Source organism: Chelonoidis abingdonii, chromosome 2 (genome assembly GCF_003597395.2).
Source record: "Chelonoidis abingdonii isolate Lonesome George chromosome 2, CheloAbing_2.0, whole genome shotgun sequence".
Taxonomy (NCBI): Eukaryota; Metazoa; Chordata; order Testudines; family Testudinidae; genus Chelonoidis; species Chelonoidis abingdonii.
The window spans coordinates 184,259,451-184,286,042 of NC_133770.1; the positions used below are offsets into that span (position 1 = coordinate 184,259,451).

At 41.7% G+C, this 26,592-nt stretch overlaps 1 protein-coding gene across 11 annotated transcripts in view; it reads left to right on the forward strand.

The window, feature by feature from the left end:
• Nucleotides 1–26,592, forward strand: part of PHACTR1 (phosphatase and actin regulator 1) — a 479,385-nt gene that overhangs the window by 388,934 nt on the left and 63,859 nt on the right. For all 11 annotated transcript variants that reach the window (XR_004375470.2, XR_004375469.2, XM_032793286.2 and 8 more), the window contains 2 exons: nt 6,760–6,968; nt 10,289–10,445. Coding sequence is in view for 9 of the 11 variants with exons in the window: in XM_032793286.2 (XP_032649177.1) it covers nt 6,760–6,968; nt 10,289–10,445 (366 nt within the window). In the remaining 2 variants the exon portion in view is untranslated. The remainder of the gene's footprint in view (nt 1–6,759; nt 6,969–10,288; nt 10,446–26,592) is intronic.

Below are 26,592 nucleotides of genomic sequence, written 5' to 3' on the forward strand. Positions count from 1 at the left end.
CCCGCGCACGGGGCGGCAAAATGGCCTGGTGCCTAGGGCACCAGAAACCCTGGCACCGGTCCTGACTGACAGAAGTTGTAAAGAGAGAGAGAATCTTCCACTGCTAAGACACCAGTTCAAATCAAGTCTGTGTGATAGGGATTGAAAGTTGTTATTACCATCTAACTGCTGTATGGTAACTTAAATTGTTGAAATGGACAGAGGACCTCAGGAATGAATAGCCCCAGCCCCCCTTTCTTCCCCCTCTCCCCAAAAAATTACTCTGTCACAATTAGCACCTGGTTGGTGACTCCAGCAGAGAGGTAAAGGCAGATTGAATGGGCATAAAGACTGAGCTACCCTTCCACCTCTTCTCTTACTTGGTAGACTTGTACTGTGTCTGACTGTGCTGTTTTTAAACTGAGCTGATTGATTTTACTGCATAGCGTTCACTGTTTTTTTTTTTACAGAACAGCATTGTGCTGGGCTTTGTCTCTAAGATATTAGATCTGAGTCTTTGGGATTTCCTGTATCTGCCACTGAAGAGGTACACAGAATAATAGATAATCGGAAAAAGAGAGATTAAAAAAAGTTAATTGAATTTAAATTATTAAAGTATATCGATAAAATAAAAGTTAATTGAAAGTTTTTAAAGACTGTAATGCATTTATATATCCTTAGAAGAATTCAGCTGATGCATCCCAAAATTACTTCTTGGATAAAAATAGTATAATGTAAAATTCATTGAAATCTAATAGAGAAATTCACAACCCAATTCTTCATGAATCTTTAATACTTTGTACTACAAAATGTAGAATATCTCTAGGCAAATAAATTCCTTTCTTTTATATGTCCAGTCAGTAAATATATGCAATATAAGCTACAATTACCAAACAATCTTTTTGTGGCCTAACATAAGTAAAACAAGTGGTATCACTCACTTATAGTTTCTACAGCCTTTTATCCCTATAAATCCCAAAGCACTTTATGGGATAACAGTTCACCCCCGGTTGAAAATGCAGTCGTTTCTGGCGTGGAACTTGGCAACTGTTTAATGGTCCTCATCAACACCACACAACAAGTGTGGGCAGAACGTTAAGATAACTTCTCCAACCGACATAGTGGAAGGTGAGTTAAATAGTTAAAGGGCCCAGTCCTCCCAGGGTGCTGTGGAGTGTCTCCTGCGGTTCTGCACATCCTAGACTCCCTGAAGTTGCAGTTGCTTTGCAGGATCATATCTAAATTTGATAGTTGCCTCAAAAGGAATGTGACCAGGACAGCTGGATTAACATCCATATTCATGTGGAAAGGAGCGTGAGAACTTTAACAATTGCAAGGTCAGGAACTCCGATTTACTTCTCATCCAAAGAGCAGCATCTCCAACAGAACAGAGCCTCCTAATTTCACACCAATTACTGTTTCGGAAAGAAGAGCACCTACTACTGAATCACCGACACCACTGTAACACCCAGGATTTTTTCTGGCAGTCTCTGATCCTAGTAGAGGGAGGCAATATGATCTGGTGAATAGGGCACGTGGCTGGGAGCTAGGAAATCTCAGTTCTTTTCCTGGCTCTACTCTTCACCTGCTGTGTGACATTGGACTTCAACTCTCCCATTCTCAGTTTCCCTGTCTGTAAAACTGTACCTGCATTGATACTTACATTCCCTTATAACGTGCTTTGAGATCTACATGTGAGGAGAACTAAACAGTAGTAATAATGACCAGGTTTGAACCTATTAAGTTGTGGGAAGTGATGAGCTCAGAACCTAAGATACTATATGGCAGCAGAAATAGGACTGAATATTTAGAAAGTAAAAGCAAATTGCTCCTCGGTGTCTGGCTTTTTGGGCTATTGCACAGACAATTCATGTGTCTTGGTGTATCCCATTTAGGAGCTCTCTCAAAATAAAAAATGACCACTGGCTCTCCCAAGTCAGTCTGTAGACAGACAGCTCTAATGCACATTTCCATTTCTTTTTGATTCCTGTAGGACCCCTTGCCTGACATTCACAAATTAAGCACAACCTTGGTCATACATTTCATCTGAGTCACAACTCATCTGCAGATAATGTATCCCCATTCATCTTTTGTACTGTTCTATTGTAAATGAGGGAAAGAAAAAAATCTCAGGACTTACATTTCGCTTCAACTTACCTTCTTCCTGGAGGAGAAGATATGAAATGCCAAAATAACATAAGAAATCATAAAACCATCTGTTAGTCCAAGTTATATGGCAAGTTTGGAATGGTTTAATTAATCTCTCCTGGCTCAGTAAAGATTCCTGTACTGTATTTCTATTTCCCAAGGATTTAAAGTTTCTCGGGGCAAGGGGAGAGTTGGAAGTCCATGCAGTCACTTACTGTGGCAGTTTGGCCAATTAATCCACTATCTGTGCAGTCTCCATACAACTAATGAAAGCTTTGCCTGCAAATTAGCTGTAGAGTAAGGATGGTAATTGGCTTTAATATCACAGTGCTCTAGGACTGTTAGCATGGTGTAGATATATGCCTTGCTGTAGCTGGGTGCAGCACAGGTGTAAATGGTACAGTCAAAATGGCTGAGAACTTTAAAATTGTATAATAACAGACTGAGTATTCTAGAGATGATTGAACGTTGTGATATTCTAAAGAAAAAGAGGTCTCGACCATGCTTGTAGCTGTTTGTATATTTTACCTTCATCCTAGGCTTCAGAGTGACAATCCTTGAATTTGAGAGAGAGGGTGTGGGGGTGTGGGGGTGTGTATATATTACAAACAGAAACCGATGTTAAAAGAATATTATTAAGGTTATGTCAAGCACTCAGGAATAAGATTGTATACGCAACCTTCATTCTTCCCCTTTGAGCTTATAAATGCATGATCACATACTATTTGTTTCCACAGGAGCCCTGCCTCATTCAGTGCACAGGATGGAGAGTACTCACAGAGCCGGCTCCAGTGTTTTCGCCGCCTCAAGTGGCCAAAAAAAAAAAAAAAAGGCGCGATCAGCGGCACTTTGGCAGCAGCTCTACCGCCGCCACTTCATTTTTCGGCAGCAGGTCCTTCCCTCCAAGAGGGACTGAGGGACCCGCTGCCGTATTGCTGGACATGCCGCCCTTTTCCATTGGCCGCCTCTAGCACCTGCTTGCTGCACTGGTGCCTGGAGCCAGCCCTAGGTGCTCACTTAATGAATAGCTGTTCAATATTTGGTTTTCTCATTGTTCAATGTGTGATCCTAGCAATAGTTTACTGGACCCTGTTCAAACTCTGCGCTGAAGACAGAATTATTAATTTCCCCATTTTTTTTCGATGGTGCTTGTCACTGTAATATCGAGTGCTTCACAAACATTAGTCACTTAAGAGGTAGTGTGATCCTTCTGTAAGGATCAGCAGGAGTTGAACCAGGAAAACAGGGCTACCAGGCAGCTGAATCCCCACATTGCTGCTTGACAGCAGCTGTAACCTGGCCACTCCCTGCAACTCTGTCTACAGAGGTTCAATGTCATGACAAGGTTCACCTCGAGTGATCTGACTGACAGTGGTCTTAGCAAGCCCTGATTGGCTCCTTGTCCCTATAGAAGCCTAGGGGGCATACCACGAAGTGTCCAGACAACAATGCAGATCCCTAGCTACCTGCCATGACCACTCTGTTTCTCTGTTCCTGAACGCCCGGTACTGACCATGGCTCTGATTTGGATTCTGACTCCCGGTTGACCCCCTGGAACCTCAAAATGAACCTCGATACATGGTATTGACCGTCAGCCTAATTCCTGACTGTCGCTCTGACCCTCAGCTTGACTTGAGCCTGATACTGGCTCTGACGGTAGCTTCAGTTCTGGGATCTCAAGCTCCTGCCACTAGTCCTGCCTCTCTGCACCCAGTATCCTGACACCTTGGATGTATAAACAGGAATATTGAGTAGAGGCAAGGAGATTGAATTACCTCTGTATTTGACACTGGTTGACTGCTACTGGAATACTCTGTCCAGTTCTGGTGTCCACAGTTTAAGGATGTTGGTAAATTGGAAAGCGTTCAGAGAGGAGCACAAGAATGATTAAAGGATTGGAAAACATGCCTTATAGCGATAGACTTCAGGCGCTCAGTCTGTTTAATTTAATAAAGATAAGGTTACTTGATCACGGTCTGTAAGTACCTACTTTTGGAACAAAACTTTGATAATGGGCTCTTCAGTCTAGCAGACATAGGTATTACAAGATCCAATGGCTGGAAGTTGATCCTAGGTAAATTCAGACGAGAAATAAGGTGTAAAGTTTTAACAGTGAGGGTAATTAACTTTGCAACAGTTTTTTGTTGATTTCAGAATTACCAGTGAATCTAAGATTGGATGTTTTGCTAAAAATATGCACTAATTCAATCAAAAATTAATTCGTGGAAATCCTATGGCCTCTGTTACGGAGGAGATCAGATTAGAGTCTGGGGTTCTCAAACTGGGGGTCAGGACCCCTCAGGGGGCCGTGAGGCTATTCCATGGGGGGTCATGAACTGCCAGCCTCCAACCCAAACCCCACATTGCCTTCAGCATTTATAATGGTGTTAAATGTATAAAAAAGTGTTTTTAATGTATAAAGGGGGTTGCACTCAGATGTGTGAAAGGGGTCACCAGTACAAAAGTCTGAGAACTGCTGGATTAGATGATCCATGAATCGTACCAAAAAAAAACCCTTGTAAGATTAGGAAATGGTACTAGCCCCATTTTATGATGGGGACCCGAGAGACAGAAATTAAGGCCAAAAGTTTCCACTAATTTTGGGGGCCCAATTTGAGACCCTAGGATCTGATTTTTCAGAGTATTTGGCATTAAATATCATTTGATATAGTCAGAGTACAGCTCCCATTGACTTACAGCTGTAGTGCTCAACACTTCTGCAAACCAGATCCTGGGGTCTCAAGTTAGGGACCCAGAAAATAAGAAACATACAATTAGTAATCACCTGTGGAAAGTTTGTGACTTGCCCAGTATTACATACGAATCTCTGTCCAAGGCAAAATAGAATCTAGTTCTCCAGGGTAGCATTTAACTGCTTTAACCATGAGACCCTCCTTTCTCTCCATACCTCATTCACTATACACCTTCCATCTTCTGCTTCATTTGTCGCAGGAACAACAGCCTCCTTTACTACACAACCCTGGCACATCCCCAAAGCAGGTCCATCCTGTGCACTGAATGAGGCAGGAGTCCTGTGAAAAAAATAGTATGTGATCATGTAATTACAGACTGTATCATAATGTCTGTGCACAAGAGGTCAGGTTAAGATTGCTCATGCAAACTTGATTCTGGCATTTCTTAATGGCTGAAGTACTTAACTTTGCAACTTAAAAATGTTATTTTTAATATAGTTTTTTTCTGTGTAGTTTCCTAGGCTTTTTAAAAAGCAAACTGGAAAAACAAAAATTCCATCGTGTGGGCATCAATATGATGCCACGAGTCATCAGTGGGATTGGAACCTTTAGACACACTGCACAGGCTTCTGCCAGTGGAACTGAGTAACTGATAGCAGTAGCAGGTTGTCATTCTTCAGGACGACCAGCCCTAGAGGAGGGTGAGACATGCACTGTGCCAGAGAATTTCACAGATATTTGCTGACAGCAGAGGAATGCTGAGACTCAGGAATCTTGGGTTCTCCCCACACTGGTTCCTAGTCCCAGATTTCTTGTCCAACTGGTCCCAAACTCCCCCCTATAACTTGTCCCAGTTTATGTGGATTTTCACAGGGATGGCAAAAGGCACATCCCTGACACACAGGCTACAGTTCCTGCCAATTTTTCTACATGTGCTCCAAAGCATTGGGGCTTTATAGCTTTTTAATGCAGAGGTTGCCAGACTTTTTTAACATGAGCAAACCATTATGTTTTTCCCTAAACTCATTCTCAGAAACAACTGAACCAATTTCACCAAAATTTTCCGAAGAAATTCAGCCTCAGGCAGACAACCAGCATGGAAAGTTTAGTCCAAGTGATTAATATTTGGCAACATTATAAGCAACTGAAAACAGGATCATATAATGGGAAGTGTCAGGCAACCTTAATAATAGATCCTTTCTCAATTCTGGTTATGCAACTTTTTAAATTGGAATTATCCTTTAATTCCTTACTAACTAATGTAATTTATGCCTGGTCTACTCTGGACGGGGGGAATCAATCTAAGTTAAGCAACTTCAGCTACGTGAATAAAGTAGCTGAAGTCGACGTACTTAGACCTACTCACCACGATGTCTTCACTGCAGTGAGTCGACTGCTTCCACTCCCCCATCGATGCTGCCTGCACCTCTCGCAGCAGTGGAGTACAGGAGTCGACAGGAGAGTGCTCATGGGTCAATTTCTAGCATCTAGACTAGACACAATAAATTGACCTCCGCTGGATTGATCGCTGCTCGCCGATTCGGTGGGTAGTGTAGACATACCCTTGATTTCTCCTAAATTTAATAAACTTAATTTCTCCTAATTTCTCCACTCTGTGCATCTAATGAAGTGGGGTTTAGCCCATGAAAGCTTATGCCCAAATAAATGTGTTAGTCTCTAAGGTGCCACAAGGACTCCTCATTGTTTTTGCAGATACAGACTAACACAGCTACCTCTCTGAAACCTAATTTTTCCTGTTTACCATGTTTTAACCCATTTTTGTTGGTAACTATAATCCTTCCATCTTCCCCTCTCAAAAAAAATGTCTGCAGTATAAAAAAGCACTCGTGCTCTGACTTCAGAAAAGCAGCCCTGACTCCTGCTGAGCAATTTTCTCTAATTTTCTTAATTTCTCTTTTTAATTCTTCTTTTCCAGTAGCTCTGGTTTACACCCGGGTGACAGTATCACAAAAACAGGACCTGGATGCCTTTCAGACATGAGACAAGTGCCAACCGTTGTGATCGAATGCGATGACGATAAAGAAAATGTGCCTCATGAATCTGATTATGAAGATTCTTCCTGCTTTTACTCAAGAGAGGAAGAGGATGATGAGGAAGATGAGGATGATGATAGCTCATTATTTACAAGTAAGACTCATCCTTCCCTCCTCCCTTTTATTTTATTTTATTTATTTTTTAATTTATCCTCAAAGCACAAGGGAAACACAAGTGAACTGGATATCTTGGGCCTGATTTTCTTGTCGCTTACACTGGCATAAATTAGAATAAACTCCATTGACTACAACAGAGTAACAGCAGCATAAAATTGATGATTATGAGAGGACAATCAGGTGATTTATACTTAAGAAGTACAAAGTCATGTCAGAATATTTACATAGAGGTTTTTTTTTTCAAACGTGTGTCATCAAGTCAAGAAGGCAATAGGAATTTTACCAACGACTTCAGTAGGATCAGAATGAACCCAATACTGAGCAGTTTTGAAACAATACTAAAGTCTCGCCAGATCCAGAGATCTTGATTCAGTTTTTATTCAATCTTTGTTTAAGAAAAACTCCCGTTTAAGTCAGTGTGAATATTTGGCCCCTGAACTTTTGTCCAAGTCAGAATTGGATACAAAACGAGGATAGGCTTCAGGATTGGCCCCTAAATTATTGCTGGACATGTGCTCTTTATTTTAAATACCACCCTTAATGGAGAAGTGGTAGTTTTTAAAATAGATCCCTCCAACACTGACTGGCATGTCTGGTTTGTACGGTGTGGACTATACACATAGAGAAAGCTCAGCATGTTCACTAAGAACAGAATAACATGGGCACACCATTTTTCGTTAGGATCAGTGTCCCTGGGGGAGGAGCCGGCGGGCAGTTCTGCTCGCGTACTTACTGAGCTCATTGAGTACTTATATGAGTAATGTGGGCAGTATTTAGCTCTCTGTGTACTGTGCTCGCATTTTTCTTAATTATTTAGTCCTTACTGATTTAAAAATCAAGGGCATGAATATGACCTTGCTTACAGCAGTCTTACTCCAGTGTAACCCTGCTGACTTCTGTGGAGTTACTCCTGGTTTACACCAGTGTAAATGAGTTCAGAGTCAGACTCCAGAACCCTAAGCTACAATAAGAAGTGTAATTACCAGGGTCGGCACAACCCATGGTCACCTAGGGCACTAACATTTGGGGGCGGGCGGCGACCGCAGCAGCCAGATCTTCAGCCGCCCCGGTTGGCGGCGGTATTTCAGGGGTGGGACCTTCTGCCGCCTAGGACAGCAAAAAAGCTGGTGGCGCTCCTGGTAATTACTACTAAAAACATGGACCTCATTCTCCACTACCCTGCACAGTGTAGAGTAATTTACATCTGTACAAATGCTATCATCTCATTTGGTATCATTTTACTCCCACTCCACATGCAGCAGAGAATCAAGCCCACAAATGACAACTCTAAGCTAAATTTGAAACCTACGGTTACAGGCTCTTCCCCCTTTCTGGTTGCTCTCTGAGTGCACCCCCTTCCAGTATTTGGCCTCTTGTCCATAGCCGTCGGTGAAATCTCGCAATTCTTCTACTTTTTGATCAGAAGGTGAGTCTACTACCCTGTGTACAGCAACTGTATATCACCCTGAAGGTCTGAATGAGTTTCAGTCACCTGCATTTCCTCCCTTCGGGATCATGTGACCAGCAATATTGACCAACAACCTTCTTAAAACAAAGCATTTTTATTTCGCACTTAGAACAAAGAATTAAAGGCACAAGATTTTAAAATAACAAACATCCTACATGCATATTTAGTGTCATCTAATCTTATGCTTCACTACAAGCTAAATTAGATAGGCTTTCCTCTTAAATTACAAGAACAGAACAGAGCCACCTCTCAAAGCACTGATCCTCCTGTGTCTGTGAGACTCTCAATCTGGTTCTCTCAGTCAGTTGGGAGCATGCCTCCCAGCCTGTCAGTGGCGCCAATTCAGATATTTCTTGTAAGGTGAAAATTCTGATCCCTCTATCCAACTCCTTGGCAAGGGACCCCATTCCAGTCTCTCTTCGTCCCCACCCTCCTCTTGTAGGAACCCCAGGTCTCCCTCAGCTCGTGAGCCTGCCTCCCTCACGCTGCATGAGCTGGTTCTGACAAGAGTCAAGTTCTTGACGGACTTCCCTGCACTCTGCTATATATGAACAGACTTCGCATGTGCCGATCACAGTACCAATTGGGTTGGCCACCACGCCGCACCTGGGCCAAATTTGAGTAGTATTGCAACCACACAGCCAGAGCGATGCTCTGGCTGCGCCAGCAGCACCCATATTGATTTAGAATGGGATCACTGCTTAAAAGTGGTCAGGCCATGGGCCCTGCAGCTCCACAACCTATGCAACTTTGAGCAATTAAAAAATCTTTGGAGAGAGATTCATTCCCCTCCAGCCTCCCCTCCCACCCCACAAACTGGTGCCACTGCAGCCCACACAGACACACTTGCACTGACTCTGCTTGTAGCAGTGTGGATGTTGCAGAACGGGTGGCAGCTCAGGCTGGTCAGCCAAGCTCAGACCCAGAGGGACATTAGTAGTTAGCCTGAGCCACCACTAGTGCCACAGCACCACACTACTATTTTTAGCATGCTAGCGCACGTCTGTCTACCTGGGCTGGGAGAGACACTCCCAGCTGCAGTGTAGACAGACCTATTCTGACACTCACTGTTCAGAGTGGTTCAGGTGCTGCCCAAGGACAGCAGGCTTGACTCATTAAGGCTACATACTCTGGCGTTGTCTCTTCTTGAACCTTAAGTGTAAGCTGTCGGGTGACTAGGAGAAAAGATCTCCTCCCTCTTTCTTTAGGTGGACAGGCCCTGCTGCCCAGTCAGACGCTGAAGGTGAAATATCCATTCTGTTATATGGCACAGAAACCCCACGCTAGTGGCAGATTCAGATACAATATTAATCATTCTCAAAAAACATCCCCACATTTGTCACATCTGCATCTTATTCTCTTTACCAGTTGGACCAAATTCTGTCCTTCCCTGTAATGATGTAAATTGAAAGTGACTCCACTGAAGCTAATAAACTGATGTAAATCTGGAAAAAATTCTATCTAAGGCTACCCCTAAAAGTTAGATCGACCTAGGTGCATCACTCAGGGCTTTGAAAAATGTCACTCTCTTTGCGACATACTTAGATGCAGCTAGATTAGTGGAATAATTATTTTGTCAATTTAGCTACCACCTCATGAGGTGGCAGTTTAATTACATCGATGGAAAAACCCCTTCCATCAATGTAAGAAGTATTTACACTACAACACTGCAACAGTACAGCGGCAGCGGCATAACTGTGCCACTGTAGTGTAGACTAGACTCTTAGTTCACTCTGCTTATCCTCTCCTGACTGTTACTTCTTTGCCTGCCGTATGATATGGTATAATCCTGACATCCCCTTTGGCAAGACCTCTCCCTTCTTCCATAGGTTCTCTGGCAATGAAAATCTGCAGGCAGGATTCTTTAGCAATCAAACTTAGCAACAGGCCTTCCAAACGAGAGCTGGAGGAAAAGAACATCCTCCCAAAGCAGACCGATGAGGAGAGACTTGAACTGAGGCAGCAGATTGGAACAAAGCTAACAAGGTAAGACCCAAACACTTTTCTAAAGTTTACCATCAAGCAATGGGTTGCTGGGAAAGTAGACTGCAAGGTACAACTTTTATCCTTGGGCTGTGGAGATTTAAGGTCCTCTATTCGCAACGCTCTATGTGAGAAGTCACCCAACAGGATGAAGAAAAGCAATAGCTCTAGGCTTTGCCTCTGCTTCATTATAATTTCCCATACACAGCCCTATCCCACCCTTGGGGGTACTTTGCTGCAGAAAGGCCCGTGGAAATGTGCTTTCTGCATTGGTGCTCATTTTCTACTCCCAAATGAAAAGGTGCAGCTTTGGGGATATTCTGGGCTGTAGCATGTTGAACCCTCTTTACGTACCCTTTTGTGAAACCATTGATGCTACTAAATGACTGATATGAAGCCCCCTCCTGACCGAGTTACCTTTGGAGCAGCTAAATATATTCCTATCCAGCAATACTCATACCTATCACACACAACCTGATTTGGGTGGGTCAGGCTTGGGCAGGGTTTCTCCTTTTGAAGACTCATTCATCTCTCTAATCTTATTCCTTTCCACTTGATCTTATTTTTCCCATGATAGATGTGGGCTAGGGTAGAGAGGTGATTGATAAACATGAAGGATAGAATTTATTACCTTGCTTCCTCTCAGCAATTAGTTGCATTCAGAATAGTTAGCATTCCTGAACAAAATATGTAAGATGTTCAAGTGTTTTCCTGTATACTTTTTACCTGTGCTTTCTATATTAAATCTAATGCTCCAACTAGCCTGTGGGATATGGCAGCAGTATTACGCAGAAGTAGGCAGTAATAATGCTTTATGAATGAAAATTTTCAACTCTACAGCTCGCTTAGTAGCTTGGCATAGTGTATTTGCACAAAAAGATCCAAATTGATAGTGAGCTAAAAATAGAAGTGTCAGGAAGAGAAGGAGAAGTGTGTATCTATATGCAACATCTGCTTTATCACATACAGTACTCAGGAGTTTCCCTCAGTGAACCCTCTCTTATTGCTACATATCAGATTGTTTCTACTGAGTGACTCTTAACTTACATATAGGAACATAGGATGCTATGTTGAGTCTGACCAAGGCTCACCTAATTCAGTATCCTGTTTCTGACAGTGGTCCATACCAAATGCTTCAGAGAAAGGTACATGAAACCTTGCAGTAAGCAGCTGTAAGATTATTTGCCTCCCTGCATTAGGTATTCTTATAATCCCTATTAGTTAGAGATTGGCTTAAACCCTGAAGTATGTGGTTAAATATCTCTCCGGAATGCATATTAATATTAACCATTACAGCTTAGAATAATCTGTTTTTATATATAATATATTATATCCAATCACTTTTTTAATGTTGCTATGTTTTTGGCCTCAACAACATCCTATGGCCATGAGTTCCACAGACTAATTACATGCTGTGTGAAAAAATATTTCCTTTTATTGGTTTGGAATTTGCCACCATTTAATGTTAATGAATGTTGTTTTGTTGTTGTGTTATCAGACAGGGAGAATAGAAGCTTCTAATGTATCTTCTCTGTCTCATTCATTATTTATATAGTATCAGCGGGGTAGCCATGTTAGTCTGGATCTGTAAAAGCAGCAAAAAGTCCTGTGGCACCTTATAGACTAGCAGACAAAGTACATTATTTAAATACTTATTCCATGTCCCCTCTTACTCATCTCCTTTGTAAGGTAAACAATTCCAGTCTTTCCAATCTCTTTTTATGTCCCTAATCAGTTTTGACACCTTTCTCTGAAATCCCTTTAATTCTGCCATATCTTTGTTGTGATGGGTGAGCAGTATTGCTCACGGTATTCCAGACGAAGCTGCACCATTGAATTATATCATGGTATTATAATAATTTCCACATTATTCTCCATCTACTCCTTATTCATCATAACTTCTTTTTTGACTGCAGCTGCATACTGAGTTGAGGTGTCCAGAGTGGCTCCCAGATCCTTCTTTATACTTGATACCGTTACTTTAGAGCCCTGCAAGGTATCTGAGTGGTTTAATTTTTCCCTCCCCAATGTGCATTACTTTGAATTTGTTGATATTGAACTTCATTTGCCTTTATGTTGCCCATTCACCTAGATTGGTTAGGTCCTTCTAAAGTTTTACACTCCTCTCTGGACTTCTCTAATGTAAATAAGTTTGTGTCATCTGCAACTTTTGCCACCTCATTACTCATTCCCCTTTCCAGATGATTAATATATGTATTAAACAACACTGCTCCAACTGATTTAATGTCCCTGTGGGAACAAGGGGTTTCTGCAGTTTGATTTTCAATTAGGTAAACCAATTTTGACAATAACTGGAGCATTTCTTAGTTAGGCCTCAGGTTCTCAGAACATCACTGCCTTTTTCTCCAGTGCATGTATCTTACTCTTTGTGCTCCTTTACTGTCGGAGGTACGACACTGGATATTGTCTTCTAATGTAGCCATGGGTTGGATAGTGAAAATCTTAAAAGTTTAGAATGATAAAACATCTGAGCTGAGAAAAATACAGGACCTGATTCATCACTGTATTACTCTAGTTGTATACCAGTGGAACTCAGTGAAATTAATGGAGTCACAATAGGAGTAACATAGTGGTGAATCAGGCTCTGTGACAATTGGAAGTTAGAGTTTTGCATCTCCCTCTGCTGAGTAAAATTAGAAGTAGAGTTAAGAAACTTGGGGAGAAAGATACTTCCTTAGCCAGGCTCCAAATACAATAAGTCACAAATGCTGCAAAACTAGACAGGGTTACAGGTCTTAGCAGTAAAAACCTAATGTGTCTTATATCTAACTACAAAATATCAGAATATAAATCCAGGCTGTCTACGGCTAGCCTGTAGGCTGATAGATATTATATTTATTTGGCTGGAAGTGTCTCAAGTTTGGTGTGAAAAATGTGCCATTTCCATGGCTTGCAGAATAAGTTTCAGAAAACACAAGTTGATATTTTTTCTGTTGTGTAAATAACATTTCAGAACCTCATTACTGCATCCGTACTTTGTTGCCACATAATGATACAAATCTCAAGCAAAATTAAAGGCACACAGGATTTATAGTCCTCGGAGAAGAACTGAGATTCAGACTATGATTGCAGTTGTACCATTCCAGCAATGGGTCCCAAAGGTTTGAAATAACCAGCCACTTAAATCACGCACATTATTTGCAGAAGAAATATAAAATACAGAATAAAAACTTCAGCAGATAGTTACCATTGTTAGCAATGAATGGGATCAATTCGTTTTCACTGGAACACCGATTAGGACACTTCAGTATTTACGTGCATTCTTCACTATACTTAGTTAAGGAGAGCTCATTAGCTGCAGTATTTGGCAGATCAGAATTTATATCTAAGAAGAGTGTGTTATTTAAAAAAGAAGTATATGGGCAGACATGCTAAGATTTTGATCTCTGACCTACTGCGCAGGGTCAGATTCACCCCTGTTTAATTTCACTGACTCAGAATTGTCTGTTCATATTGTATTTAAATGTTGCTAGAAACAACTAAATCTCAAATCGTTCTCAGAAAATGCTTGTGACTCTATTATTGTGTCTGCCAACTCATAGCCAGATACCATAGCACATTTAATAAATTATCAGAGTTCACCAGCTGGACCAGTTCTGGCCTGATTTGCACCCCAGTGATGCTGCAGCAGTAAATAGGGCTGCCGAGCATATCCCACAGCAGAATTTGGCCTACGGTATGCTCTTTGCATCATGGTGATGCTAAGATTCAATGCAGGATCTTCACAGTCCATAATAACAACACTCAACACATGTATAGCGCTTCGCACAAGTAGTAAGTATCAATGTCCCCATTTTACAGATCAGGAAACTGAGGTTCAGAGAAGTAAAGTGACCTGCCCAAGGCCACAAAATGAGTCTGTAGAAAACCCAGGTCTCTCTTGAATCCCAGTCACATGCATTGGGCATGGGACCATGCTCTATGACCCATCAATTCAGAAGCAGCAATGCTAGCAAATGGCTATATGGAATCCTCCCTGTGGCCAAATTAGAAGAAGCTGTTCCAAGATGTCGGTTTCTAGTAGTGAAACAAGATACAAACCGAAGGACAGTAACACTCATGAGATGAGGGTAGGAGTTGAACACTGTAGACCAGTTCCACGGCTGCTGTACATCATCGTATTTCCATTGACTCCTATGGAGCTATGCTGGATTACACCAGCTGAGGATGTGGCACTTTAAATAAATCTTTTTTTAAAACTGTGTATTTCAAAGTTTGTTTTTGGAAACTTCTTTATTAGGCCTGCTCACCTACACCTCCTATTGTTTGTGTTTTCTGGTGCCTCCTCGACCCCCCCAGCTGCAAGATAAGGCAGAGGTGTGCAGTGTAAGTGACGTTGGGCCAGAATATGGTAATTTTAAGCAAAATTAGGACCTTAGAGTTGTCACAGTTACTGGCTGAACTGCACCCTGGCCCCTCCAGGTGTCTTTGAGTGCACCCCCGCTCAGCTCTCAGACCTCTAGCCATCACCTGGCTCCAGATGGAACCACACCATTCTCCCACACTCAGACAGAGCCCTGGGTTATTAACATGGATTATTTTAGCAGGCCTCACTTAGGTTTAGATCCTACAACTCAGTTCCCCTCTGCGGCAATGACAGTGGCAATTAATGACCAAACAGCTTCCTTAGTACCATTTTTTTTAAAGCAGAAACATTTCAGAGAAAACATATCTTCAAAACAGTAAACCAGACTCTGCATATCGAGCTTTTCCCGAGGAGTTACCATTCCCTGGATCTGGGAAGGCCCAGTTTCTTTAGACTCCCTCCACAAAGTCTCTTTCTGAGTTGGCCTCTCTCCCTAGATAGCTGCAGACAAGTAACTCCTCTGGTCCCCCAGAGAAAGGCTTTTTAACTTTTTAGTGTTCTTTTGATCTCTAGCCTCCTAGCTTTGACAAAATAAGGTTTGCAACTTACTAGAGATCAGACTCAGGAATCTTGATGCTAATAGTGTGATCCATTGTCTTTCAAGTGTGTGTTGAGGTGTCTTTATCTAGCTATATTGTGTTGCTATCCTGTTTGCTATTCCAACAGTCCCGTGTTAAAATAGATCAATACAGGATAATCTACTAATCCAATATACCATAACTCCCCCTTCCCGACCATCTCACATACAATGTTAGTAAAATGGTTACATCTCCATATGCATAACATCATTACATATCCGCTCTTTCTGTCACAAACTCATCCTCAGAGTAGTGGTGTTGCAGCACTGTGTGGTATATGCCAATATTGCCCTCAGGAGGGCAAGTCAGAGGAGTGTCACACCATCTTCCAGACAATGTGCATATGCTCTAGGCATTTTGGCCAGGTGCCCGTTAGGCCTGCAAGGAGCAAGTGTAAATTGCCATCCCTTCTACAGCAATATTTGGAGCGTGTGCTGTGCCCCTGCCACACACCATTATTTGCAAAGCCATGTCTAAGCATTGCCATGCTCAAAACATCCTTTCAAACCAGGGCCGGCTCCAGCTTTTTTGCTGCTTCTAGCGGCGAAGTGAAAAAAAAAAGATAAAGACACGATCGGTGGCACTTCGGCGGCAGCTCTGCAGCACTGCTTCATTCTTCGGCAACAGGTCCTTTGCTCCGAGAGGGACTGAGGGACCACCGCCGAATTGCCCCGAAGACCTGGACGTGTCACTCCTTCCCCTTGGCCGCCCCAAGCACCTGCTTCCTTGGCTGGTGCCTGGAGCCAACCCTGTTTGAAACCCATCAAAAGTAGCACAGAGGAACCATGACTGCCATCTTGTCCCCATCCACACATACAAGAATTAAAAGGATTCAGTTCAATAACAAAGGAGTCCCTTTCCAACACATATGCATTCTCTTTTGTCATCTGCCCCCATCCTTACATATCTGAGTAAGGGTCAAATAGATATTGTATTGAGATCTGCAATGTAAATAAGACAGTGTTAACCAGCACATACTTCAGTAACATGCTTCACAGAAAGGTGTAAGAAGATAGTGCTCTGCGTTATCTTTTGTTCTATTTTACTAAATTTATTCATTCTGCAAAAACACTGCAGAGCAGTGTCTATACCACTGCAACTGGAAAATCTGATTTGAGGCAATGCAGATAATATACTGCATGTATCACAAGACAAATATGATGTATGAGACTAGTCTATTGAAACACAATACGTATAATATGTCAATAAAACCACGTGTGACACAATACAATCCCACAGATTATTAAAAAATAAGAATGAAGTAGTTGTGGTTTGGCAATATTGTGGTAAAAATCACACATCAAATCTGTTACTGAATAGCAGACTTGATAGATAGTGGTCTCCCACTGTTTTATTGGGGAAGATAATCTCTTCTGAATACACCCTACCTATGCTGTGTCTGCCTTGACTGTGCTGAAAAACATTGCCTAGGAACAGAGGCATCAGCTTATCCATGGAATTCCCATGGAGGTAAAAGATCACCATACAATTCTGAAATGTCACGTATCCGTTGTGGGATTTTATGGCCTGTTCAAATCAAGATCTGATTGCCTATGTGTGTGAGAGAGTGTGTGTGCATGCACAAAGGGGAGAAAGGGGGAAGAGTGGACAGATGAAATGGAGTGAAGAGGAAAGAGAACTGGGCAGGTAGGAAAAAGGTGGAAGGGAAATTATGTCATCAGTTCAGATATGATTTGACCATAAGGCTGGCAGAAATGTCATAAGTATTAAAGTACTGTAAATCTGCAGTGTTTGCATAACAGCAAGCACCATGGCTATTTGGATGGTCAAATTGTCTTCAGATAATTTGACTTGTCTGAAATTTGCTTCACTGTTTAAATGTAATGCAATAAAATACAATCAAATTATTTAAGTTAGCTGCATTTTTCAGGTTAACAGATCCTTATAGAGAGTGATGAGTTCAGAGGAGATATTATTAGCCCATTGGCAGAGACAATACTTCTTGGCAGAAAGCTGTCCAAAAGAATTTATTTTTAACAATAAAATTTGACAAATATTTCTATAAGGGATCATAGCATTAAGTAGACCAGCAATTGTTGAACATGCCATTCAGAGGATGGCTTGCTGGCACCTTCAGGAACATCATGCCATGGTGTTGACAGATAGAGCAAGGACTGCAACCGTGACCTCTATTCCTAAAACAGCACTAATGATACTGATCAAGCAATTCTCACATCAGCAGGTTTTTCGTTTCAGGCTCTAAATATGAACTTTGAGAGACAAAGTTGGTTGTAACGTGGGGAAAATGCTAAATATCCCTCAGAATCACTGCCATGGCCACACACACATTATTCAGTGATAGAGTAATTGCGGTCGTACTGTATTACATGTCTTCACCAACTAGCTCATGAATTGCTCAATGTTTTTAAGTGCACAAAGGCACTTTAAAAGGCCTACAAGAAACAGCCAAAAATGATCGTTTTTGTTTACTAAAAGTTTTCTGCTATGAGGACAGAGACAGCTTTTTTAAATTATTTATTATTTAACCAATCCCACGGAGAGTGCACAGGCTTTATTCAGTCACAGACTGGCTGCAAGATGGCCCCTGCCGATCATGACTGAGTGATTGTTCTGGACCCAGTTCTCAAGATTTTCATTCTCTCACTATCTCAAAATCATTTAGGGATAACCAGGCAGTGAGACTGGGCTTTGCTCAAAGATTTTATTTTAGTTCTTCAATGTGAAATCATTTCTTCCTGTTTACCTCTGAGGTCCGCAATTCTACCATTGATCATTAGGCTTCAGTAATGAGAGAGAAACATTCCTCAAGGCAACAACTCATCCTTAGTGGCAGCAGAGTGTTTGGAGTTTGCCTCCTGACATTTTGCGGGTTAAGGGAACGTGGAAAATAGAATTGTGGCAAACAAGCTCCTCTAAATCCCGGATTCACGGGGAGGGTCCAGCAGAACTAGATGTCTGAGTGTTGTCTGGTGAAGAAAAGCTGAAGAGAGCTGAGCCTGTGTTTTCACGATGATGGTTAGACCGAGTGTAACAGGGTGTGCCTGACATCTTGACCCACAGAAACTGCCTAGACTCCCACTAGCTACACATTCACAGTGCTATTTATTTTGAGTTCCCTCCACCAATAGCAGAACAGTCTTTGTGCAATAGTCTGTTTACAGTATCTTCTATGCTTTTGATCCTCTCATGAGGACTTGACTCAACTAGCCCTCCCTGTCCTCCCCCTATCCCTCTTCCTTCCTGTGCCTTGTGATCAGATTTGGGAAGATGGGCTAATTGGCTCTCTATACCCACCAGCCTGATTATCTAATTACCTCAGTCAGCTTTCCCTGGGAAACTAATTGTCATCTGAAGGTTATGTCTACACAGCAAATTAAAATCCACAGCTGGCCCATACCAGCTAACTTGGGCTGTGGTTCTGTTTCTGAGCCCGGAAAGTTACACAGCAATGAAATAGCCCTGCAGGCCAAGCCCTGTGAACCCAGGTCAGCTGGCTTGGGACAGCCATGGGTTTTTCTTTGCTGTGTAGATGTACCGTAACTGATGAGAGTGCAGGTTCACCTGTTCACTCCCTGCATCCAAGATCAATGGCATTTTTTCTTCCTGTCAGAGCTTGGTGAAGGAAATCATATTTTTCTTGACACCCCAGGGTTATTACTGCTATTATCATCAGGTGGGATGCTGTCAGAGAGTTATTGTGGGAGGCAAGAAAATGGCAAACTGATCTAAGTAATTATTTCACCTTTGAGGCCTAATCCAGCCTCCCTGAACTCTGTGTGAGCTCAGTTGCGTTGAAAGAAAGAATGGCCTTTTGCAATTAAAGAACTGGACTGGGCCTCAGGAGATGAGGGTTACAGTGGCACCTACAGCCCCACCCTCCACCCGCGAGTTCATGGCCCCATTTTGCTTAGTACTGAAAATGCACAGTAAGACACTGTCACAAAAAGCTTAAAATCTACATGGACAAATCAGAATCCCATTTTACAGATAGGGAACTGAGGCACTGAGAGACTAAGGCCTGGTCTACACTACGCGTTTAAATCGATTTAATGGCCGTTAAATCGATTTAACGCTGTACTCGTCCACACTACAACGCCCTTTATATCGAAATAAAGGGCTCTTTAAATCGATTTCTGTACTCCACCCTGACGAGAGGAGTAGCGCTAAATTCGATATTAACAGTTCGGATTACGGTTAGTGTGGATGGAAATCGACATTATTGGCCTCCGGGCGGCTATCCAGAGTGCAACACTGAACCCGCTGTGGCGACAGCAAATCTTGAACTCGGATGCCACCGCGGCAGGTAAACAGGCAACAGAGCCCCTGCGAACTTGTGAATTACATTTCCTGCGTTGCCCAGCGTGGAGCTCTGATTCGCACAGCTGGCGATGCAGTCTCAAATCGAAAAAAGAGCTCCAGCATAGACCGTTACGGAGACTAGATCTGATCGCTGTATGGGGAGACAAATCTTCTGTGTATCCGCTCGTTACAGAACACCGAAATGCCAAAGCGTTTGAATAAAAAACTCCAGATACACAGCGCTGCGGTGACAAGCGTAATGGGAAGCCAGATGACTCAAATGGACGCTCAATGGATGGATGGGGGTACTGCGGACTCCAGCTATCCCACCGTCCACAGCTAGTCTCTTAAAATTATTTGACATTCTTGGCTGAGCTCCCAATGTCTGTATGTTCAACACAGTGTTCTGCTGGTTCAGGAACAGCTCCTCAGTTTCTTTCCCCCCACACCACGTGAAAAAAAGGGAAAGAAATCATTCCTTGACTACTCAAGTCACCTATGTTACTGAATGCTGCTGGTAGACGGGTGCTACAGCAGTTGAGAGCAGTATCCGCTCCTCTCCCATTTCCCCCTCCCCGGTTGGTAGACGGTGCAGAAGGACTCCCACCATCCTCGAAGAACCCCGTGCCTGTAATGACTCGAATATCGAGGCATATTGCCTGGTTACATCCCAGGTAGATAGCGCTCAGAACGGCTAATAACCAGCTTCATTTGAAAACTGGGGGCTGAAAATTTTGAAAGCAAATTGGGATTGACTCACTTGGCATATTGAGTCAATCCTCGCTTTATGGTTTCTAAAATAGAGTCCGTCCTGCCTGGACTGTCATAGCCCCGGGAGGCTGCCTCCAAGTGCCTCCCCCCCCGCCTCATTATCTCACTAAACAAGTCTCTGCTTTTATTCTTGTATTCCTTACAACTTCATGACACAAATGGCGGGAGGGGCACTGCCACGGGAGCCCAGGAAGGTTTTGAGAGGGGAGGAGGGAAGCAACGGTGCGGTTCTTTGCAGGGCAACCCTGATGAATACTGACACGGAGCAGCTTGCTCTCTGTACTCTGGATCTCTATTACATTTCCTATTAATTCTAGCAGGACGGACTCTATTTTTGAAAACCATAAGGGAGAATTGACTCTTGCAAGTGAGTCAATCCCAATTTTGCTTTCAAAAATTTTCAGCCAGGCACTCCATGGATAGCAGCGACAGTACAGAGAGGAGGAGATAACCGTCATCTCGTTGCCAGTTTTCTCGGCAGTCGACGCCGTACAAACTTTGACAGGAAACCATCTCTGCTATCTTGCAAAAGCAAGTGAATCTGCTGTGTAGCGCTGGAGTATCGCCTCTCTCTCCGCGGCTCCAGTTACACATACGGTGTGCCGGATGACAAAAAAAAGTTGCCTGGACGGCTCCATGGTTGCCGTGCTATGGCATCTGCCAGGGCCAATCCAGGGGAAAAACGGCGCGGAAAAGATTGTCAGTGATGTTTTCCCGGGAGTTAAGAATGACTTGACGGACATTGACCAGAACCCCGCGACCATTAACATTCAACCCTGAATTCCAAGAGGCGAGGAGACTGCGCTAGGGAAACTATGAGAGGCTACGGACAGTGCTACCACAATGCACGCTGTCAGAAATCAACGGTTAGCCTCGGAGCATGGACGCACAACGCCGAATTACTGTGCCTAGTGTGGCCGCAAGAAATCGAAATTATAATATCAGTTATATAAAACCAATTTTAGCAAATTCGATTTTATCCCGTAGTGTAGACGTGGCCTAAGGGTGGGATTCACAAAGGTATTTAGACACCTAACTGCCACTGATTTCAATGGGCATTAGGGAACTCAGTACCTTGGTGAAGTACCTCAGTATGCCAAGGGCCAGATTTGTAAGGGTATTTAGGCATCTAAAGATGGAGACAGGCATCTAGAAGAATTTCCAAAAGCACCTTGCCATTGAAATTTATGGGAGTTAGGCACCTAGATGCTTTTGAAATTCCCACTAGACACTTATCTACATATTTAGACACCAAAATACCTTTACAAATCTAGCTCTAAATGTCTTGCCCAAGGTCACACAGAAAGTCTCCTCTTTTGCAATGTCCTTGTCGAGAGTTTAATTTATGACAGAGTCCCAGTGGGGCTTAAAGATCAAGAGTATTTTAAAGTGTAAAGGCGTAATGATTCTTTAGACCAGTTAGGCCAGGATTATATCTCCTGTTCTATTTTGCAGAAAGGAAAAGGTTGTCAGGCCTCCTCCCTCCACTTTCTTTGTTTAACATCCATTTTAATTAGGAAATATTCCTTGTGAAAAGGTTAGTAGTCCCCCAGAGACCATTACACTTGGATTGGGATATTAAAGCAGGCTTCTAGTTTGGTGAAGTTTCTTCAGCCTTCAAAATACACCCTGAATGCTACTGGCGAAGAGGAGTGGGTGTGCAGGAGGAGGTGGTGGTGTGTGCATGGGTATTTTAAAAGGTGATCTATGAAAGGATGTCAGTGAGCACTGGACTGAGTCCTTGAAAATTCATGGAGAATGTAAAAAGCTAATGTAAAATATTATTTAGAGACAATACTGCTAACGTACCATGTTGGTTTTTTGTATCCCTCTGGATGTTTTTTCTTTGTGTGCTCATGTTTTGTTCCCGCCTCCTCCTCTCCCCCCCGCCCCATTTTTTTTTATTATTATTATTTAAGGATATTTTTATGGAAACAGAATCTTTGCTACTTTAGAGATCATCAATTCCTGCTGCTAATTCCTCATTTGAAATAATAATCCTCTTTGCAACATTACATTTGTTTACTGTGGAAATAGTTATGATGCAGCAAAGAAGGATTATGACTTCCTGGCCCAAATTCAGCACAAATGTAAACAAGTGCAACTCCCTGGCCCTAATTGAGGAAGTAAGTCCAACAGAGGAAAGACATTTTGGTGCAAATCCAGCATAACTCTACTGAGGTCATTGCAATTAACTCCCAATACTCTGGTGTAACTGATACAAAGCTGTCCTTTGATCTCTGAAATGATAATAATAATAATTTCAAAGTTTTGCAAGAGGCAAAAGGCATCTGTATCTTTAACTGTTGCACTTCTGCTTAGTGAACCAGATTTATCAGAGTAAACACTTCTAGTATTGCGTCCATCTGGTACAGCAATATTTTCATTAAACTTCCAGGGAAATGCTATAAGTTAAAAGATTACTCCTGTGCTTTGCTAATATGAAATCTAAGAACAGGAAGGGGTTGTGAATGTACCAGTAGCTAACTGGGAATAAGTAGTTGTTGAAACTGTTAGAGGACAGGAGACATACACGTTGAATAAGTAATGGCTAAACTCAAAATTCATGAACACATTAAAAAAAGATGAGGGGTCATTTTACATGTGGTGACACACAGAAAAGATTTATCGTAATAAAAACAAATGAAAACAACAAATCTGACTACCAAATAGCTACTGTAGAAAAAGCTATATTTAACATACTTTTTAGAGAGACAAGGTGGGTGAGGTAATATCTTCTACTGGACCTACTTCTGTTGGTGAGAGAGAGAAACTTTTGAACTTCCACTTTCTTCAGGTCTGGGAAACATATTCAGTGTGCCACAGCTAAATTCAAGGTGGAACAGATTGTTTAGCATAAGTAATTAACACATATTTCAAGAAACCATTCAAGGTGAAGTCACATTTCCCAGACCTGGAGAAGAGTTCTGTATAAGCTCGAAAGTTTGTCTCTTTCACCAACAGAAGTTGGTCCAATAAAAGACATTACCTCACACACTTTGTGTGTCTGATATTCTGGGACCAGCACAGCTACAACAATCCTGCATATACTTTATAGGGCACAGCTCCCTGCGATCATCTACTACTCTTGATCCACTACTCTTCCTAGCAGAGTGAGAATCTGAAATGCCTCCAGCCTAAAGTAGTTAACCACTCTTAAATATCAAAAACCTGTGCAGTTCCCAGATTTTTCCACTTCATTAACCATACAGAAAGAGAGAGTATGTAGATCATATTATTTCCCATGCATCCCTTCCCTCAGAACCTTACTTTCCATGTTTTAAATTGTTGAAAATGTTGTTATTTTTAATTTTAAAAACACATCTTTGGAATTCTTATGGATAATAAGAATCAATGAACAGTCTAATTTCTGGCTTAATGTATGGAAGGTGAGGTTTCTTTATGATATCCCTGGAATCTAAAACTAATTGTTTGGAATTAATTTTGATTTATTACGTGATTTTTACCTGTTGTCTGTATGCCATTGTTCACCCCGGCACTGACAAATCTTTTCAGTGCGAACTAATTTTGTCAGAGAGTACAAAGAACAACTCCATTTGCCTGTTTTCTTTGAATAGTCTGTATTTGCTATAATAGTGGAGAGTTTGCAGCATTAAGCGGTACAAGTACTGAAGTATTGAGTGTATGGATTATAACTGATAGAATTCGCAATATGTGATTCCTCATTTGGATGCATACTTATAATTAAAGAACACATGAATAAATGAAGTAGCAAATAGTTGTATGCACTTTATAGAGACCTTTTTTTAAAAAAGGCTAATTGAATATTGATAACACTAGAAATGGAGGCATCTATTTATTCATAGAACACGCATAGGAAGGGGAGCCATAGTAAATCCACATTGGCCACCAACAGGTCTCAGCCTTGCACTGGATGAATCATCTGTATAGGTGACAGGGTTCTTCTCTTTCCATACCCATTAAGTCTTTACCCTCTATGTTGAGTCTTCCAGCAAGTGTGCCAATGGGATTGTGCTTTTATTATTTGAAACACCTACGTACCAGGGTTGGATAGAGACCACCTATGCATTTCACATAAGCTGCCAAACAACCATCAGATGAACATGACTTTAGTTACTATTACCCTTAGCTGGATTTGAAGAAGTGACTGAGAATTGAAAGGTTCTAGGTTCCATCATCTATCCCTTTATTTAAGAGAAGAGTCCAAAGGACTGCACGGGAAGCTATTAGACGATAGACAATTAATGACTCCATTGCAGTTACACCAGGGACCAGATGGTTTCACAGTGGAGCCTCCAAGTATTGGGTCGCCACAGCAATACATGAAAACCAAATAAAAGTAAGAGGGGACAGCAAAGGGCCTTCTAAGCTGTGATATTTAGGGAGGGGAAACATAGAATTCTAGGTCACAAGGAGGAACTTGTAAAGGGGAGAGGGGCAATAGCTGAGTATCCATGAGGTTCTCCCCCTCCAAAACGTTCATATAAAACATACATTTAGAGGCCTGTTCCTGAAAAGGAAAATGAGTTCATGCACAGCACAGATTTAGAGGGACACAAAATTAATTAGAGGAGAGATCTACTAAACCATAGTTGTGACCTTGGCTTGGGAACATGAGAAGATTTACTAACCTGTGTATAATCCCCGTTGTGCCTTTTTATTCTATAGGTAATGCATTGTAATTAATTGAACTCAGGGCAGGAAGACAGGAAATCCTGAGCTCTAATTCTGGTTCTGGATTATTGCTACTCCTGTTAGACTTGTAAAATTAAATTTTGGACCAGTGTTTCTGTGTCTGGAGAACTCATTTTCTTTCTGCGATACGGTGTGTACAATTAGAGTACAATTGAACAAGATCTCTAACATTTTAGAATAACATGTTTGCTTTATTACTATGGGTTCTAATATTCACCTAATAGCCATCTAGCAAATCTTAGTTCCCCAGCCAGCCTTTGTGAAGTTTTTTTTATTTTGTTGCCCATGAAATATATTTTTGAATTAGCTAATTCATAGTAGGCACTCTCCTTTCAAAGATTAGGAATTTGAGAACTCAGCATTTCCCCAGAGGGAAATGTTATTGCTGTAGAGTTCTTATTGCATTGTAGATGCAATTATTATACTTCTGTCATTCTTTTTTTAATGAAACAGTAAAGTATAAAGGCTGTTCCATTTGGAGATGGAGGGCTAAAACCTGATCCTGAATGACAGAAATCAAAGAGAATTTTGTTGTTAATTTCAGTGGGAAGAGGATCAGGGCCTTAGTGCCTGACTTTTGTGCTAGCCTATGGCTTCATCTTTTGAAAGCCCTGAGAAATGCAATAATTCTCCAAGAAAATACTGAGTGCCTGGCTGTGATATTCCTCGTGTAAAAAAGATGTTCATTTTTATAAAGGGATTTTATTGGGTTAGTGATATCGTACCTGTGATTTTATTGAAGACTATGGGCCTGAGTATGTCATTGTTCAAACCGTCTTACAACTCCATTTGTATCCAGAATTACAAATCTATCTGTTCATTCAGTTTTTTGGACTAGATTCAGAGTTTATGGATTTTCTAGCCAAGATTACATCTATGGGGACATCAGACAATGTGGGGTTTGGGATTTTTTTGTTTTTTTTTAGTTTTTTAAATACATAAACCCCATGTATTATAGGCAAAATCTCAGGCAAGTTGTCTTATTTTTTTAGGGATAATGAATTAAGAGAAGCTATATTTTGACTATGAATGATGATTTTTTTTCTAGACGACTTAATTTGATGAACAGCATATACTTTTCTGAAAAATCTTAAAGACCTTTTCTTGAGTAACTTGTAACTTCTTCTGAGAGTAAAACAAAATCAAAATAAAACAATCCTTACTGAGCTGGAACAGAAGATAATCATAGAAGTGTACGACTGGAGTGGACCTCAATATATCGTCTAGTCCTAGTCCAGTCCCCTGCACTCAGGGCAGGACTAAGTAATAACTAGACCATTCCTGACAGGTGTTTGACTAACCCATTCTTAAAAATCTCCAATAATAATAAATTTTTGGAGATGTCTCAAGCAGAAGCTGACTCACTTGGCCTCAAGGAGGCCTGAAAAAGAAAGTAATCAAAGTAACCCAAGTTTGGGGCTTTACCCAGAAGGCCAATTTTACAATATTTTTGACT